This window comes from Oncorhynchus clarkii, chromosome 5, assembly GCF_045791955.1.
Source record: "Oncorhynchus clarkii lewisi isolate Uvic-CL-2024 chromosome 5, UVic_Ocla_1.0, whole genome shotgun sequence".
Classification (NCBI taxonomy): domain Eukaryota; kingdom Metazoa; phylum Chordata; class Actinopteri; order Salmoniformes; family Salmonidae; genus Oncorhynchus; species Oncorhynchus clarkii.
The window spans coordinates 28,380,661-28,398,878 of NC_092151.1; the positions used below are offsets into that span (position 1 = coordinate 28,380,661).

The following is an 18,218-nucleotide window of genomic DNA, read 5'->3' on the forward strand; positions in this document are numbered from 1 at the left end:
TTCTGCAATGACTATTAAATGCATCCCATTCTGTTCATAATCAAGCGCCTGAGTCTCCAAGCCTATATCATGATTACATTCCATTTGTAGTTTTCCCAGGTGTGACGCTTGAAAGAAGACCAATGGAACAGTCTCTGCAAACTTGCATGTTTAGAAACTACCATCAACGTCACAGTGTTTTGTGTAATGTGTATCTTACTTATTAAAGTGTAATACAAATATGACAGAGATCATTTTAGAGATAATTATTTTGTAGACCATTGTGTTACCATGGTCTAATCTGTCAGATGGACTTTAACAACTCTCGTAAGAGGACTTAGGAACCGTACGGACTTAGGAAGTTGTACACAACTTCCATAAACACATTTATATCTACGATAGACAGAAAAGAGCCAGTCACACAACACAAATGTGATGCATGCTGACAGTTTTTGATATACAGAACCAGTCAAAAGTTTGGACACACCTACTCATTCCAGGGTTTTCTTTATTTTTGCTATTTTCTACATTGTAGAATAATAGTGAAGACATCAAAAGTATGAAATAACACATATGGAATCATGTAGTAACCATAAAAGTGTTAAATAAATTAAAATATATTTGAGATTTGAGATTCTTTGCCTTGATGACAGCTTTACACACTCTTGGCATTCTCTCAACCAGCTTCATGAGGTAGTCACCTGGAATGCATTTCAATTAACATGTGTGCCTTGTTAAAAGTTCATTTGTGGAATTTCTTTCCTTCTTAATGTGTTTGAGCCAATCAGTTGTGTTGTGACAAGGTAGGGGTGGTATACAGAAGATAGCCCTATTTGATGAAAGACCAAGTCCATATTATGGCAAGAACAGCTCAAATAAGCAAAGATAAATGACAGTCCAGCATTACTTTAAGACATGAAGGTCAGTCAATTCATAAAATGTCAAGAACTTTTAAAGTTTCTTCAAGTGCAGTCGCAAAAACCATCAACCGCTATGATGAAACACATCTCAACATCAACTGTTCAGAGTAGATTGCGTGAATCAGGCCTTCATGGTCGAATGCTGCAAAGAAACCACTAATAAAGGACACCAATAATAATAAGAGACTTGCTAGGGCAAAGAAACATGAGCAATGGACATTAGACCAGTGGAAATCAGCCCTATGGTCTAATGAGTCCAAATTTTGTATTTTTGGTTACAACCGCCATGTCTTTGTGGGATGCAGAGTGGATGAACGGATGATCTCTGCATGTGGGGTTCCCACCGTGAAGCATGGAGGAGGAGGTGTGATAGTGTGGGGGTGCTTTGCTGGTGACACTGTCGTGATTTATTTAGAATTCAAGGCACACTTAACCAGCATGGCTACCACAGCATTCTGCAGCGATACGCCATCCCATCTGGTTTGCGCTTAGTGGGACTATCATTTGTTTTTCAACAGGACAATGACCCAAAACACACCTCCAGGTTGTATAAGGGCTATTTGACCAAGATGGAGAGTGATGGAGTGCATCAGATGACCTGGCCTCCACAATCACCCGACCTCAACCCAATTGAGATGGTTTGAGATGAGTTGGACCGCAGAGTGAAGGAAAAGCAGCCAACAAGTGCTCAGCATATGTGGGAACTCTGCTGGAAAAGCATTCCTCATGAAGCTGGTTGAGAGAATGCCAAAAGTGTGCAAAGTTGTCAATAAGGCAAAGGGTGGCTACTTTGAAGAATCTCAAATATAAAATATATTTTGATTTGTTTAATTTGTTTAATGTGTTATTTTATAGTTTTGATGTCTTCACTATTATTCTACAATGTAGAAAATAGTACAAATAAAGAAAAAACCCTTGAATGAGTAGGTGTGTCTAGACTCTTGACTGGTACTGTATATATATATATATATATATATATATATATATATATATATATATATATATATATTACAGGAAACACAATTTGTGTGATTTCAGAGAGAGGTCTATATAGTACCTGTGCTACATTATGTTGGCAACCCTGTTAGCACTCAGGTAGTCTGCAACAAACATTCACATACAGTATGTGCCTCCACAAAAGAGAAGACACAGCTTGATGTATTCTTCCTTCCAGCCGTGTGACATTTTTGACCTTTATTTAACTAAGCAAGTCAGTTAAGAACTTGCCCTTCTTGCCCTTTGTTCTTTTGTCTGTACCCAATAATGTTTGTACCATGTTTTGTGCTGCTACCATGTTGTTTTGCTACCATGTTGTTGTCATGTTGTGTTGCTTCCATGCTGTGTTGTCATGTGTTGCTGCCTTGCTATGTTGTTGTCTTAGGTCTCTCTTTATGTAATGTTGTGTTGTTTCTCTTGTTTTGTTCTATATTTATATATATTATATATATATATAAATCCAAGCCCCTGTCCCCGCAGGTCTTTTGCCTTTTGGTAGGCCATCATTGTAAATAAGAATTTGTTCTTTACTGAGATGCCTAGTTAAATAAAGGTTAAAAAATAAATAAAAATAAAATAACACATTTCTTATTTACAATGACAGCCTACACCGGCCAAACACAGACGACGCTGGGCCAATTGTGCGCCGCCGTATGGGACTCCCAATCACAGCCGGTTGTGATACAGCCTGTATTTGAACCAGGGTGTCTGTAGTGAAGCCTCTAGCACTGCCTTAGACCGCTGTGCCACTTGGGAGCCCAAGTGTATGTGTGCTTTTTAGTGGTCTGAAAATGATCACGGTGTGAGCTTTCTCCACAAGTAACCTGGTGGGACTTTGCAAACATAATTGGCCTCATGTTCAGTCTGGTTGTTAAGGTTTGTTCATTTGAGGCAGGTAAATGTTTTTGGGGGGAGATATTACATGTTTCTACCATTTCTCTTTTTTTCATGAACACATCTGATAGGAGGCTAATAAATAGACTTCAAAGGGTTTTCCCATCAGATTCAGAACACAAAATCAGAGGGACTATGTCAGAGTGAATCAATTTACATTACAAATCTGTACCTGACAACTGGCTAAAAAACAATCAACGCTATACAGTACTGTCAAGACGTCAACCAAAATGAGAGACCACACAGTTGAGGTAAAGGTTGACAACCCAGGGGTTATATGTTGGTGATCTCAGAGGAATGAATGTGAATGGAATGTCAAGCCAGAACTCCAAGCTTAGACAAGCCGTGACAAAACCATTAGCTTCCGTGACCCCAAGCTCACCATGGCGGGCCCATAATTCAGCTAAGAGGTTTGGCAGCTTTCAAAATGATTTTCCTGATGTAACAGCAGTTAAGTACCATATGCAGTGTTTATTGCACTATTTGTTAATGTTACTGCTGGAAAAGTTTTTTCAAGTGCTTTAAAAGAGAATAAACCCAGTCATTTACATGCATCACTCATTGACAACACAGCCGTATCTGTATTCTGTGCTATACTGGTTAGTGCGAGTCACTCTAGTCTATAATGTTCTTCTCATCCACTGATTTCCAATCAGTACCCTGACAATAACTATGGATGAAAACAGTGAGCCAAGAGTATAATTTTGTGGTTATAGTAATGTTTTAGGGTTATTGAGAAAACCAAAGGCCAGTATCTTCCCAGATGATGTGAAAGAGTTTAGGGCCTTTACTTCTTCCAGATGAACCAACACACAGCATCAGACGGTTCCTACAAACAGAACAGTTCTGGGCCAAAGCACACATCAATATCACTTGCCAGTATTTGTGTTTCGCTGTTGGACTTTCAACACCCCAATTCCCCTCTATCGGTATAGATATTTTGATATTGCAGTATAATGCTATGGTCCAAGGTGATTGTTTAGCTGATGCAACTATGTCAGTAGAATTGATCGTTAACATCATTCCATTGTATTATTGATATGCAGCATCCAATTTTGATGGATTCTGAGTTACCAACAAATTTGAAAGCAACACATTTGAAAGCAACAAATTTGAAAGCAACAAATTCCTAAAATACTTAAGTCTTGAATTTGTGAAATATTTATTCAACTGAGACACAAAAAAAGCATTGATGTCACTCAATTGTATTGATAAGGGTAAACAACAAGAAAGTCTAGCTGCATAATGCAACTGTGAGCTGCCTGTTCCTGATGACTAACAGAGAGCAAACACTCACAAGTAACTAGTAGCAAACAAATGACCCATTTTCAACCTTAGATGTGTCAACACAATGGGTCCTTTGCCACATCTAACAATAAATCTGAGTACATGGTGTATTAGGACAGAGGTGTAATGGGTCTCTACAGACAACATGTGTGTCACATCACTAAAAATAATATTTGTAAATGTTATAATGTAGAGTGATGTGTGTGTGACGACTTGGCAGAGTCTCTGTTTATATGCTTTCTCAGCCCATTACAAGTAGTGAGGATTAATTAACCACTTCTAAAATAGTTTTGGAGTTAATCAAATGTAATGACAACATTCCTGTTGTAATGAACATGTAATAACATATTCTACAGTGGGGATTACCATGGAAACAATGTTACAACAGCTGTGTGTCACTGCGATTTTACACTAGGTAAACAATCCACACTATTTGTGTAATGATAAGAATGTATTTTTAATTGTTTTGAAATAAGCAATAGGCTACATCAAGTACATAATGGTGAACTGTAAATAGAATGAGCTGGAAAACAAGGTGGTGTGAGTCAACACGGCATTAATGAACAATAATAATGCCTTAGCATTAGTAAAACTGAATATTTACAATAATTTTTTACGTTTCAGCTGAAAATGCCTGTCTACTTAATTGGGATAGATGCTGTCAATAACATGTATGAAAGACCTATTGAATAAGAAAATAAATAAATAAAATCTATGCGTGCAGGCACATAATCTCTCTCTCACACATAAACACACTTTCAGTGATTACGCAGGTGGTTCACAGCAATAAATGGTGGTCTGGTAAGTCACATACTGGGTTTAGAAGTGCATTCTATACTGTCTTCATCTCTTCACTTCTCCCTTTTTGTTTACAAAGCTCTTCTTCACAAGCTTTCAACACATCTCACTTATCTGTTACAGTACAAAAATAAGGGCCACCAAACCCGCTCACAGGGTTGGTTAACTCTTGAGGTCCCTCGTGTCTCTACCAACCAAGCTAAATCAGCCTTTAGTTTTAATACCTCATTAAATCTTGAATCCCTGGTGCCAATAGGGCAGTTTAGAATTCTGATGAGGAGTGAATTCACTTAGGTTTACAAGTGTTTTGTTGATTGTGGTGGCTTATTTGTGTTGTTGAGATGTGGTGTGTCTATCTGCTGTATCTTCTAGTTTATTGTTAACAGTTTTATTGATTTATGTTGTGAGTGGTTTGTTCTCAGGGCACCATTGTGAATGAGACCCTGGTCTCAATTGAGACCCTGGTCTCTCCTGAATAAATAACATCTAAATAAAAAAATAAAATAGGTAGGCTTACTAAATATGTTTTTATTATATTAAATAAGTATTCCAAGAACATGTTTAACTCCACTGTAGGCCTATGTAAGAATATGCTTTGACTAACACTGAGTGTACAAAACATTAGGAATACCTGCTCTTTCATGACATAGACTGACCAAGTGAATCCAGGTGAAAGCAATGATCTCTTATTGATTTCACTTGTTAAATCCACTTCAATCAGTGTAGATGAAGGGGACGAGACAATCATTTTTAGCCTTGAGAAAATTTAGATATGGATTGTGTAAGTGTGCCATCACAGAGTAAATGGGCAAGACAAAATATTGAAGTGCCTTTGAACGGGGTATGGTAGTAGGTGCCAGGCGCACCGGTTTGAGTGTGTCAAGAACTGCATCGCTTCTGGGTTTTTCACGCTCAACAGTTTCGCGTGTGTATCAACCACCCAAAGGACATCCAGCCAACTTGACACAGCTGTGGGAAGCATTGGAGTCAACATGGGCCAGAATCCCTGTGGAACGCTTTCGACACCTTGTAGAGTCCATGACCCGACGAATTGAGGGAAAAAGGGGGTGTTCCTAATGTTTTGTACGCTCAGTGTATATGACCAACACTGGCTACTCGTAAATTAAAAACGTACGCCCAAATATCATATTAGCCTACTATCAAGCCAATGTTCCACATCTTATAATGGAACATCTACATTTCATATTGCACATGTGGAAATAGCCAATTTATAGACTTACTTCTTCCGTGGTCTTTCATGAAAGTAATGATTTCTTTATAATAGCTTGGCAAGTCTTGATATGGCAAGGCATCAACTGTGACATTTTCCGCTTTCAAAATTATGTAAATTCCTTCAGAGAGGAAGTAGTGAGGTCGGTCATCTTTTTTCACATCGTGAAAAATCAGAATGGCACGAGAGGTCCAATTAAACTGCGCGTGAATAATACTAGCAAAGTCTCCCAATTTTGTGGTCGAAGGTCCGGTGCGCACAATCGTTTTGTACTCATCCCCGTTAACAAACCCATATGCTGTTCCTCCCGCAGTTATCAATGGGAGTTTCCAATGAGATGCAAATCTTCCAACTGAGGCCACTGAATACACGCAACCTGGTCCGAAGAAAGCATCTGGTTTATTATAAAGTTTGGTGTCCACGGCGATAATCTGTGCCTTATTTTCTGCGCAGACACCGGTTGAATCCTCCGTGCTGAAATTCAAGAGTTGAATTGAGTGGCCTTGGAGAACTCCGTGCTTCTTCTGTAGATTCTCGTTCGCCATAATAATTGCTGGGAAAACCCGAGGCAAAGCCCAGGGATACTTGTGGTAATTGTCGGGAAGCATCACCGCAACTGTGATATTATTTCCCATATTCGTTCGACACCTGGATATGAGAGAGTATGTGAATACCACAAATAAACAGTATCCGAGATCCGTTTTATATCCCATTGCTTTAATTTGAAGTATAAAATAAATCCAAGAAAACGGACCTCGTGTGTTCACCTGGAGTAGTAAGACGCCTTACTGTCCTGAAACCTAACCATATGGCTCTCTATTGAAATGCAACTTCAGGCAATAGAAGAAATGTTTAGGTAATCCATGTGTCATTTATCATCTTTAACGTTGCTCTAATGGTTATCCAGCAGTGATTCTGTGCGTTGTTCACTTCAGCGCATTTCTCGGACTGATGTTCCTTAACTCGCCCCTCCGAGTGTGATAACATCCATCCAAATGACTGGAACTTAAATCACAGAAACATTCAGTGCAGCCCCGCACACGTCATATCACAGGTCTGAGAAAGACTAGGAAGAGGCGCCCCCTGCCTGCTGTCCCTGTTCTTCAGTCCTGGTCCTTGGAGACCCACCGGGTGTGCAAGCTTTTGCTCAGCCATAGCACTAACATAACTGATTCAACTACTCTTGAATCAGGTGTTCCTGCTGGGCTAGAACAAAAACCTGCACACGTGTAGATCTCTATGACCAGGTCAAGAGATGATCAGTTAAATATGAACTGTTTTTGACAATAATCTATAAGACACCATTTCAGCAGAGTCAAGCCTTGTGTTAAACTCCGTGGGAGTTGAATAAACAAAAATACAAGCATGCAGTACACATTCCAAACTGAGACGCTGAATTTGATTTACACAAATCTGAGATTCCATAATGATCCACTAGAGGTCAGGAGTTCCTCACAAGGCTTCATTTCGGCAAGCGCTACAATAATCTTTAATGACAAATACAATCATATTACATAGTCATGTATTTTTATTAACTCAGACAATTGTCATGTTATCAAAAGGGGAACTTCAAAATACACAAAGTCCAACCACGTGTCAATTCAATGTGCAACTTTGTTTTAAAAGCATCAGAACACAATGGTTGCTGAAACACATTGATAGTATGATTTTTGAGTCCTCCAAAACTCATAACAAAGTCAAGCAACCTGGATGGTCAACAATAAAGACAGAATGAGAGGTTCATGCTCCTTATAGCCATTAGTATTGTAAGACATAGTAATTCAGTACGATGCTTGGCGTTTTCAGTTTACAAACCTATTTCTGAAAAGGTTCATCTGTGAAACTGGAGTCTCCAACTGCAATGCGGCATCATGTACATTTCAGAAACTAATCAGATATTTCCACTTTTCAGTTGAACCTCCTCTTTTCTCCTCTCTTCTCCCCATCCTCAGTTGGTGGACTTAGGCAGTCTGTAGATGCCTGCGGACATGATGAGCTGATGGTCTCGTACTTTCCTTTGCAGGAAGGCCTGCAGCTCATTCACGTCCATCTCTGTGACAATTGGTCCCGTGGCAACAAACATCCTGAGCATGGAGTGGATGCGCTCTAGGGTCATGGTCTCCAAGTTGGTCAGCATGGCCTGGATGTAGGCCCAGAACAACTGCACCAACAACCACGTACACAGGGGAGAGAGAACACTGCTGTTAGGGCTAGCTTGATTTGTATTTGACAGGAGATTTGTATTTGAATTCCATGCCTCCAATGTGTGTGTGCGCGTGTGTGTGTAATGCACCTGTAGTTTCTCCTCCCTCTGCTCTGACTGGGTGGTGGTGTTGGAGTCTCCCTCCTCGTCACTGTCAATCAGCATCACCCCTCTCTCAGGTCTCTCCCGGGACGAGCCTGTTTCCAGGACAGAGTAGCGCCCCCCAGCCTCCTCCTTTAGGACCCCCTGCTGCTGCCACAGAGCCAACTTCCTCCTCACCATCTCCTGGGGCACGCCCAGGACCCCACTCAGCTCCTCCAGAGTCCACGAGCCTTCAGGACACATAGACAGAGAGAGCGATGGTTAAGCTAAATCTCAGTTACTTGTACAATGTTTGTATGCATTGATAAGTTGTACATAAGGCCTGTGATGGCCATAGTAATAACTTTTGTCTTGGAAGTGCAGGATGATGGCAGCATGGATGGGGGACACAGTCAGGTTAGTCAGAGTCCTGTCCTCCAGCTCCACATCCAGGGTCACTAAGCCCAAATGAGGCTTCCAGCTCAGGGTCCTCATCGCCTGGGGAGCAAGAGCATTTGAATTATGGAATTGAATTTTTTAATTAAATTTCCCTATTCATTCTCTGTTGGCCTGGCTGCAAGTCTGTTTATAAAGACTTGACTAAAGAAGAAACAGACTGGCATCCAGGCTACGGCTCCATCATCAAGTACCTTGAGTTTCTCGTAGCGGTGCGTGTAGGCCTCCATGGCTTGGGAGGCCAGGGGCGGGAGCTCCATCTTCTCCTCCTTCAGTGTGGGCCAGAACTCAGAGGACAGGATCATGGCTGACAGGGCCAGAGGGGGCTGCTCCTCCTCAGCCAGCCTGGACTCCTCCTCACGGATGTTGGTGTTGATCCTTCGTGAGTCAGCCACGTCCTGGAGAGAGAGAAAGGGAAGAGAGGAGAAGAGAGTGAGGCTCTGTCCTAAAGTGCTTAAATGCCCTCCTTTCCTCATACTGTACTGTCCTGTGTCCTCGGCTTTTATCCTATGATAGATGGGACTGCATGTATTTTTAAAGATACTGCTTTGATCAGTGGTGATCAGAGTATGTGAGCGGAGCGCAGAGTGCCCAATTTGACTGGAGGTGGAGCAAGATTCCCCAAGGCTGGAGCGTCGGCCTTCTTGCCTGATCCAATTTCGCTCCAGTAGCGCTCACTTCACAAGCTCAGGTCATGCCCGGCCCAGCATGCATTTGTAGTCCACTTGTGTACTGCTATATTCCCTTGATTTAGCTACTGTCATCCAGTTTGCTAAATATTTTCATAAACAAACTGATAAAACAGGAGGACTAAGAGCAAAAGAGGGAGTGCAGTGATGTAGTCTCCACAACTAAATAATCATTGTGGAATCTGAAAAGACATATCCTGAAAGCATGATGGTGTACTTTACTACGTGCACATGCTAACAGAAAGGAATGATGTTGGTAGCTAGCTAAGTGTGTCATTGTAGCAAAGTATTTATAAACAAAAGAAATCAGATCTCTTAAAAGTTTTGTTCAGTTTCATTCATTTATCTATACAATAGGCCAAAATTGATTTTGCATCCATTTTCATAGGGTTATTTTACCTAAAATCCTTTAGGCTTACCTGCAGAAAAATTAAAAACAACTGTGCACCCGCCCAGCCTGGCAAGAGTGGCCCAAAGGGTGTTTAGCATCCCCAGTGGCTCTGCGGGTGTGGAGAGGATATTCTCCACTGCTGGCCTTCTCTCCAGGCACCATCTCATGAGTCTGAAGTCACAGACTCTGGCCAAACTCATGTTTCTAAAAATGAATTCAAAGGCACTGTAGACTGAGCCTAATAAGGCATTTTTAGTTTAGTTTGTATTTAATTTTAAGTCACTGCCTATATGCGCAATTTATAGACTACAATGATTTAATACAACGAAATGTTGTTTAAACGCTGAGCACTTAATGTCCCTGACTCCCTACCAGCCTAGTGTGTTGCACTCGCAAATGCTTCACCATGTATTTCTTTGTAGGCTATAGCCTTGAAATAATTGAAATAATATAGCCTAAATAACACATTTTTGTTGCTTCCTAGACTCCCTGTCTGGCTCCTGACTTATTTAGAATGTTTATAAGCTGTTTAATATGACATGTAGCCCATTTAAAGTTATGAGCGCTTCTTCCAGTCGCCTTTTCCTGTTGTTTATTCAAATACGTTTCATTCAAATCATATGGTTTGGTTTGAATAGTTCAAAACCAAATGACCCCGTGACCCAGTAGTCACAAAAATAGATGAGTGTTGGTTAAATTGTGACTTTAATGAATGGAGCGGCAGTTTTTTTCCCCCGTGAGCGAGGAGCGATTTTTAGCCGAGCGGTTTGAAAGGACGTGGAGCACCGGGAGTGGTGCGCAAGCACGGCTCCATGAGCAATGAGCACGATTTCCACCCTGCTCAACTCCGCTCACATACTCTGATGGTGATCAGTTGTGACACAGCTAGGGAGTCATGATGTCAAAGCTCACGCTGGTATGAATGGGGACTTAAGGAGACACAGAGTAGTGTATGTACAGTACTTTACCTTCAGCATCACCTCGCAGTAGTGCATATGGGACTCTCCAAATCTCAGTTTGAGTAACTCCACATTACGGATCTCCCTGGAGGCACATGAGAAAAGTGACTTATAGAACAAATATGGAACGATTTCACTCACCCAAAATGACCAGACAGAGAATACATTATAATCAACAAGACACCAGTATATCTGCGTAATAATAGTGTCTCCAAAGTGTCTCAAGTGTGTAGATGGATGCTGAGTAGTAGGATTTCATGGTGTGCAGTAAAGGAGTGAAGTGAGTAATGTACAGTATAGCAATGGGATACATGCCTTTGGAGTGCAGGTACTAGCTACTGTACGTGAGTGTTGCGTACCTGGCTGTATTGTAGTTGAACTGGTGGAGCAGCCTGTCTGCCAGGACAGTTCTGTACTCGTCTATGAAAATCTCTTTACTGCCATATATGCTGACCAGAAGAGTGATGATGTCAGACGAACGTCGCTTAGACCCTGTCTTGTCTGAGAGAAGAAGGAAGATGATTTTGCATTTAGTGAAAGAGATGTGTTGGAGAGGTGTTCTTTCGGAGCAATTGAAGTTCAATGCAGCAGAAACAGGAAACGGACACAGTTTGTCTAGTGTGATGACAACCAGATAGTGATAATCATATACAATACATCTCCACTGGAGAATTGGAGTTCACAGAGTAAGAGAATGCAGTGTGTGTAAGGTGGGTACACAGAGGGTTCGACCTGTCACAGCATCCTTAGGGTCTGGGGTCCATTCCTCTGGGTCGCTGCCCTCGTCCTCACTATCCTGGGTCTCCAGGGTCACGGGGTCGGCACGGGACAACTCATTGGCCAGGTCACTGCAGCCCTCCGCATCTCCAGTAAGGCTGGCCACTATCTGACGCACTGTATCCTCCCGCGTCCTAGCAGCGGCACACAAACGTTACGTCAACATCACAGCAACTCAACAGCAATATGCTATGGGAATCAAATCAGTCAAGTATCAAATTAAATATCTGTCACATAATTCGCACACAACGTGTAGACTAACAGTGAAATGCTAACTTATGGGCCCTTTCTAACAATAAAAAATAGAATATAGAATGTAGAGAAATAAAATAATAACACAAGGAATAAATACACAATGAGTAATGATAACTTGGCTATATACACAGGGTACCAGTACCGAGTAGATGTGCAGTGGGTACGAGGTAATTGAGGTAGACACACCAAATATGCAAACATTTGTGGACACCCCTTCAAATTAGTGGATTTGACTATTGGTACTTTTTAACTTTATTTAAGTAGGCAAGTCAGTTAAAAACAAATTCTTATTTTATAATGACGGCCTACACCGGCCAAACCCTCCCCTAACACAGATAGCGCTGGGACAATTGTGTGCCACCCTATGGGATTCCCGATCACGGCCGGTTGTGATACAGCCCAGGATCGAACCAGGGTCTGTAGTGACGCTTCTAGCACTGAGATGCAGTGGCTTAGACAGGTGCCCCACTCGGGAGCCCCATTTCAGCCACACCCGTTGCTGACAGGTGTATAAAATTGAGCACACAGCCATGCAATCTCCATAGCAAACATTGGCAGTAGAATGGCCTTACAGAAGAGCTCAGTGACTTTCAATGTGGAACCATCATAGGATGCCACTTTTCCAACAAGTCAGTTTGTAAAATGTCTGCTCTGGTCAACTGTGCTGTTATTGTCACGCCCTGACCATAGAGAGCTGTTTATTCTCTATGTTGGTTAGGTCGGGGTGTGATTAAGGGTGGGTTATCAAGGGGAATTGTATATCTATGTTGGCTTGGTATGGTTCCCATTCAGAGGCAGCTGTTTATCGTTGTCTCTGATTGGGGATCATACTGTATTTAGGTAGCCATTTCCCCATTGTGCTTTGTGGGATCTTGTCTATGTATAGTTGCATGTGAGCATTATTATAGCTTCACGTTTCGGTTGTTCGCTTTGTTCTTTAAAGTTTTCTATTCCAAAATAAAGGATGGAAACACACCACACTGCATCTTGGTCTACTGCTTATGACAAACGTGACAGTTATTGTGAAGTGGAAAATGTCTAGGAGCAACAACGGCTCAGCCGCAAATTGGTAAGCCACACAAGCTCACAGAACTGGACCGCTGAGTGCTGAAGCGCGTAGCGTGTAAAAATCGTCAGTTGGAACACTCACTACCGAGTTCCAAACTGCCTCTGGAAGCAACGTCAGCACAATAACTGTTTGTCCAGAGCTTCATGAAATGGGCTTCCATGGCCGAGCAGCTGCACACAAGCCCAAGATCACCATGTGCAATGCTAAGCGTCGGCTGGAGTGGTGTAAAGCTCACTGCCATTGGACTCTGGAAACGCATTCTCTGGAGTGACGAATCACGCTTCACCATCTGGCAGTCCCGGCGGACAAATCTGGGTTTGGCGGATGCCAGGAGAACGCTACCTGCCCAAATGCATAGTGCCAACTGTAAAGTTTGGTGGAGGGGGAATAATGGTCTGGGGCTGTTTTTCATGGTTCAGGCTAGACCCCTTAGATCCAGTGAAGGGAAATCTTAACACTACAGCATGCAATGCCATTCTCAGCAATTCTGTGCTTCCAACTTTGTGGGAACAGTTTATGGAAGGCCCTTTCCTGTTTCAGCATGACAATGCCCCCATGCACAAAGCAAGGTCCATACAGAAATGGTTTGTCAAGATTGGTGTGGAAGAACTTGACTGGCCTGCACAGAGCCCTGACCTCAACCCCATCGAACACCTTTGGGATTAATTGGAATGTCGACTAAGAGCCAGGTCTAATCTCCCGGGCACATCAGTGCCCGACCTCACTAATGGTCATGGTAGAATGGAAGCAAGTCCCCACGGAAATGTTCCAACATCTAGTGGAAAGAAGAGTGGAGGATGTTGTAGCAGCAAAGAGGGGACCAACTCCATATTAATGCCCATGATTTTGGAATGAGATGTTCAACAAGCAGGTGTCCACATTCTTTTGGTCATGTAGTGTATGCACATATTGGTAGGGATAAAGTGACTAGGCAACAGAATAGATCATCAACAATAGCAGCAGTGTATGTGACGAGTCACAAGAGTTAGTGCAAAAAGGGTCAATGCAGACAGTTAAATAGTTACCCAATAGCTACCCGGGCTAACTATTTAGCAGTCTTATTGCTTGAGGGTTGAAGTTGTTCGGGGTCCTGTTTGTTCCAGTAGAGAGCAATATTCTCTAACATTTGCCTCACAATGCAACATGTAAAGTGTTGATCCAATATTTCATGAGCTGAAATAAAAGATCCCCGAAATTTTCCATACGCACAAAAAGCATATTTCTCTCAAATGTTGAGCACAAATTTGTTTACATCCCTGTTATTGAGCATTTCTCCTTTGCCAAGATAATCCATCCACCTGACAGGTGTAACATATCAAGAAGCTGATTAAACAGCATGATCATTACACAGGTGCATCTTATGCTGGGGACAATAAAAGGCCACTCTAAAATGTGCAGTTTTGTCATAACACAAAATAACACAGATGTCTCAAGTTTTGAGGGAGCGTGCAATTGGCATGCTGACTGCAGGTATGTCCACCAGAGCTGTTGCCAGAGAACTGAATGTTAATTTCTCTGCCATAAGCTGCCTCCAATGTCGTTTTAGAGAATTTAGCAGTATGTCCAACCGGCCTCACAACAGCAGATCACGTGTAACCACACCAGCCCAGGACCTCCACATCTGTCTTCTTCACCTGAAGGATCATCTGAGACCTGCCACCGGACAACTGAGGAATCTGTGGGTTTGTACAAGTTAAATATTTCTGCGTCGCAACTGACTTTAGCGGGAAAATGCTCACCTTTGATGGCCATGCTGGAGAAGTGTGCTCTTCATGGATGAATCCTGGTCTCAACTGTACCGGGCAGATGGCAGACTGCGTGTATAGCGCCGTGTGGGCAACGGTTTACTGATGTCAACGTTATGAACACTGTGCCCCATGGTTGGTGGTGGGGATATGGTATGGGCAGGCACGGATGGCAATTTGAATGCAGAGATACCGTGATGAGATCGAGGCCCATTGTCGTGCCATTCATCTGCCACCATCACCTCATATTTCAGCATGATAATGCACACCCCCATATCACAAGGATCTGTACACAATTGCTGGAAGCTGTAAATGTCCCAGTTCTTCCATGGCCTGCATACTCACCAGACATGTCGCCCATTGAGCATGTTTGGGATGCTCTGGATCAACGTGTATGACATCGTGTTCCAGTTCCAGTCAATATCCAGCAACTTCACACAGCCATTGAAGATGAGTGGGACAACATTCCACAGGCCACAATCAACAGCCTGATCAACTGATGTGTCGCGCTGCATGAAACACATGGTGGTCACACCAGATACTGACTTGTTTTCTGATCCACGCCCCTGACTTTTTTTTAAAGGTATATGTGACCAAGAGATGCATATCTGTATTCTCAGTCATGTAAAATCCATAGATTAGGGCCTGATGATTTTTTTTTCAATTGACTGATTTCCTTATATGAACTTTGAAATTATTGCATGCTGCGTTTATATTTTTGTTCAGTGTAAATACAGATTACAATAATACATGTGAACCCACCTGAGGTACTTGCGGATTGGTTGGCACGCAACCTGCAGGATGACCATGGATGGGTCCAGCTCCCGTAGGGCCTTTATAGCTGAGATGTACACAGTGATGATGTCAGAGGTATGGACTCCTAGAGGGGAAAAGGAATGTTGTTGGGATGGGATTCATATACACAAGTCTAGTTTCTTATGTAACATTGTGTTTGCATTCAACACTTAGTCTTCAATGGTTTAAATGTGTAACAGACAAAATAAACAACAAACACCAGTCATTGTTTGTAATCCGCCATCGGTTCACTGACCTGGGTGAAGCAGACGGGTGTCAAAGGCTGTCTTAAGGGACGTGAGGAGCTGCTGCCTCTGATTGGTTCTCTCCAGGCAGAACTTGAGGTCATCGATGGCAGGCTTTGACTCAGGGAAATCTGACAGGGACAGAACAAACCACAGCATGTGAGGGAGAATAAATAACCACAACTCTCCTCCCTCTCTGTATCTCCTTCCCAACAAATCTCTTCCCTATGCCATCAAGTGCCCAACACTAACTGCTTTCTCTTATTATTCACCACCTCCCTATCTTCTCTCTCTGTTCCCTAACCCCTCACCTCTGATGATGCTGAAGAGCTCCTCGATCCTCATGTTGACGTAGATCCTGCAGAAGAACTGGTGCATGTGACACCTCCAGCGCTGCAGCACGGCGTTGGCTGGCTGGCCCACCACCCCAGCCCCGCTGCCTGTGCCGTTGGGCACCGTGCCCAGTCCACTGACTCCACCCACATCACTGGCAAACACCCTGCTCAACCAGCCCAACACCAGCTCTAGCCACTGGAGAAAAAGAGAATGAAAGAGGAATTTGAGAGAATGTTTTTAAGTAAGATAATAAGTAAAACAGATAAATGATCACATTTCTGAGATTTGGACTTGGTGTAGTAAATTGTTTGAAAAACAAATCTTATTTGGTCAGCAACCTATTCTGTTGAGTAAGGCAAGCTGGAAAAGTCTAACTTGTTGATAGGTAATTCCACTTTATTCTGTGAGGTGGTTCTCCCATAGACAGGCTCTTTGGTCTACTGTACCTCCTGAAAGTCGAAGAGGAAAGAGCTCTCGTACTCCCCCCTGCAGTGCTGCTCCATCCGCTGCTCTATCAGTTTGTGTAAGATGGACGTCACTGCCTCTGAGCTGACCCGCTCCAATAGCTGCAACCTGGACCTGGGGGGCGGGACAATCACACTTTAGCAGATTTGTAGGAAGAGACAACCGCACAAGATACATTTTAAACATAGCAGGCACACAAAGGTAGAGATGTAGACAATGGTTAAGGAAGTGAACCCTGATCTAAGACATTTGTGATGTTGTTGTTTGTTGTTGTCATATTTGAATGTAAGACGTTAAGCAGTACAACAATTAGGGTCTATAAAACAGAGCAGACAGTGACACAGCACCCCTCCATTCACTCACAGTACTTGGCTGAGCTCTTGCAGCTGCTCCAGGGCTTGCTGACACCAGCATCGCTGAGTGGGGACAGTGCAGCCCTGACATACCCCCCCCTCAGGCCCCCCGCCCCCCTCCTCAGCCTCCCCTGCCTCCCCCTCCTGGGTCATGTGCACAGAGAAAGTCCTACTGTAGAACTCCAGTATTCTCTCCTGGAGCATAGCCGAGGGGGAGAACAGCAGAATGGCCCTGATGACAGAGAAGGCCCTCTCACGGAGACCCCTGGCCCCAGGGCCACACAGACCACCCCGGCCCTCGTCCTGCCAGGTACCCAGCCTCTCCAACCCTCCTGGGGAAAAGGACATAGAGCACATTTTTATGCATATGGCAAGATTCTGTTCAGTTAAAATTCTAGCATTATTAAGGGTGCATTTAACTGTAACTTCAATGTTTGATCCCACCTAGGAAAGGTTGCAGTCTGTCCAAAAGGGTACGGAAGGCCATGAGTAGGATCCTGGCCCTGTCCTTCTCCTCCAGTTCATTCTCTGGTTGCTTCATTCCAGCCCAGAACTCAGGGGCAATAGCAGTAGTAAGACGCACCTGCAGGGTCTCCATTAGCCATCCCTCCAGAAACTGTCCCAGGCTGTTAGAGCACAGCAGGCTAAGCCCCTCAGAGAGAGACTCATCAGACATGGTGATGTCATTGGACACTGGAGACACCTGCAGACAGAGGAAATTGTTTATGTTCTTATAAACAGATACGGTCTATGGTGTGTATGTACATTGATAGATCAACATTGGTCTTAGCTAGTTAGCTAATGCCTGGCATGTGAATCTGTTAACGTTAGCTATCTAACGTTACATGTCCAGCAGCCAACCACAGTGGTACAATTGATCTTATTTAATTCTCACATAAAAGGCAAGCAGGCTATATCAACAACACAAGGTGCTACCGTAGGCAAGTTAGGTACATCTACTCACCAGAGCTGCAGTTACGGTGTCCCAAGCAGAAGGTAGCCCCTGTGGTACTGAGAAAAACATCTCAGTAGAGTCCATCATCCCGGGTGGACCTAATTACTCAGCGAGAACCACTCGATTGTGTACTGACAAAGTTATCGTCTGTGTTATATCACTCACCCATATTAATAATATGTACGTATCATAGTTTATAAGAAATACTCATATGAATCTAAAAGGTAATTATAGATGCCATTTGATTGAAGTTATCGCGCTCTTGCTAAACCTGTGGCGCATAATAGTGACGTATGTGTGGTTGCGGAAGTCATAAAAGTGTGGCGGAAGTGTACGTGA

General features: G+C 43.0%; 2 protein-coding genes across 3 annotated transcripts in view; both read right to left on the bottom strand.

The window, feature by feature from the left end:
• Positions 1-7,101, bottom strand: part of LOC139408612 (atrial natriuretic peptide receptor 2-like) — a 56,181-nt gene extending 49,080 nt beyond the window's left edge. The window contains exon 1 of one of the 2 annotated variants that reach the window (XM_071152697.1): positions 6,116-7,101. In XM_071152697.1, the coding sequence (XP_071008798.1) occupies positions 6,116-6,818 (703 nt within the window). In that variant the 5' untranslated portion in view covers positions 6,819-7,101. The remainder of the gene's footprint in view (positions 1-6,115) is intronic. The other variant, XM_071152696.1, reaches the window with a different exon arrangement.
• Positions 7,102-7,615: 514 nt separating this feature from the next.
• LOC139408613 (anaphase promoting complex subunit 2) lies at positions 7,616-18,182 on the bottom strand. Its single transcript, XM_071152698.1, has 14 exons — positions 17,889-18,182; positions 17,369-17,627; positions 16,935-17,256; positions 16,553-16,685; positions 16,082-16,301; positions 15,782-15,901; positions 15,493-15,610; positions 11,617-11,795; positions 11,244-11,385; positions 10,894-10,969; positions 9,040-9,243; positions 8,755-8,887; positions 8,399-8,640; positions 7,616-8,266 (listed from the first exon to the last, which is right to left on the bottom strand). Exons 1-14 carry the CDS (start codon positions 17,964-17,966, stop codon positions 8,054-8,056), a joined length of 2,439 nt encoding a protein of 812 aa, XP_071008799.1. The 5' UTR covers positions 17,967-18,182; the 3' UTR covers positions 7,616-8,053.
• Between the last annotated feature and the right edge of the window lie 36 nt (positions 18,183-18,218).

Excerpts from the sequence above, each read along its gene's own strand:
- LOC139408613 (XM_071152698.1), bottom strand. The coding sequence starts at position 17,966 with ATGATGGACTCTACTGAGATGTTTTTCTCAGTACCACAGGGGCTACCT. Across the intron at positions 9,244-10,893 it reads ACTGCGAGGTGATGCTGAAG|GACGTGGCTGACTCACGAAG; the intron begins GTAAAGTACTGT and ends CTCTCTCTCCAG. Across the intron at positions 8,888-9,039 it reads ACCGCTACGAGAAACTCAAG|GCGATGAGGACCCTGAGCTG; the intron begins GTACTTGATGAT and ends CTTGCTCCCCAG.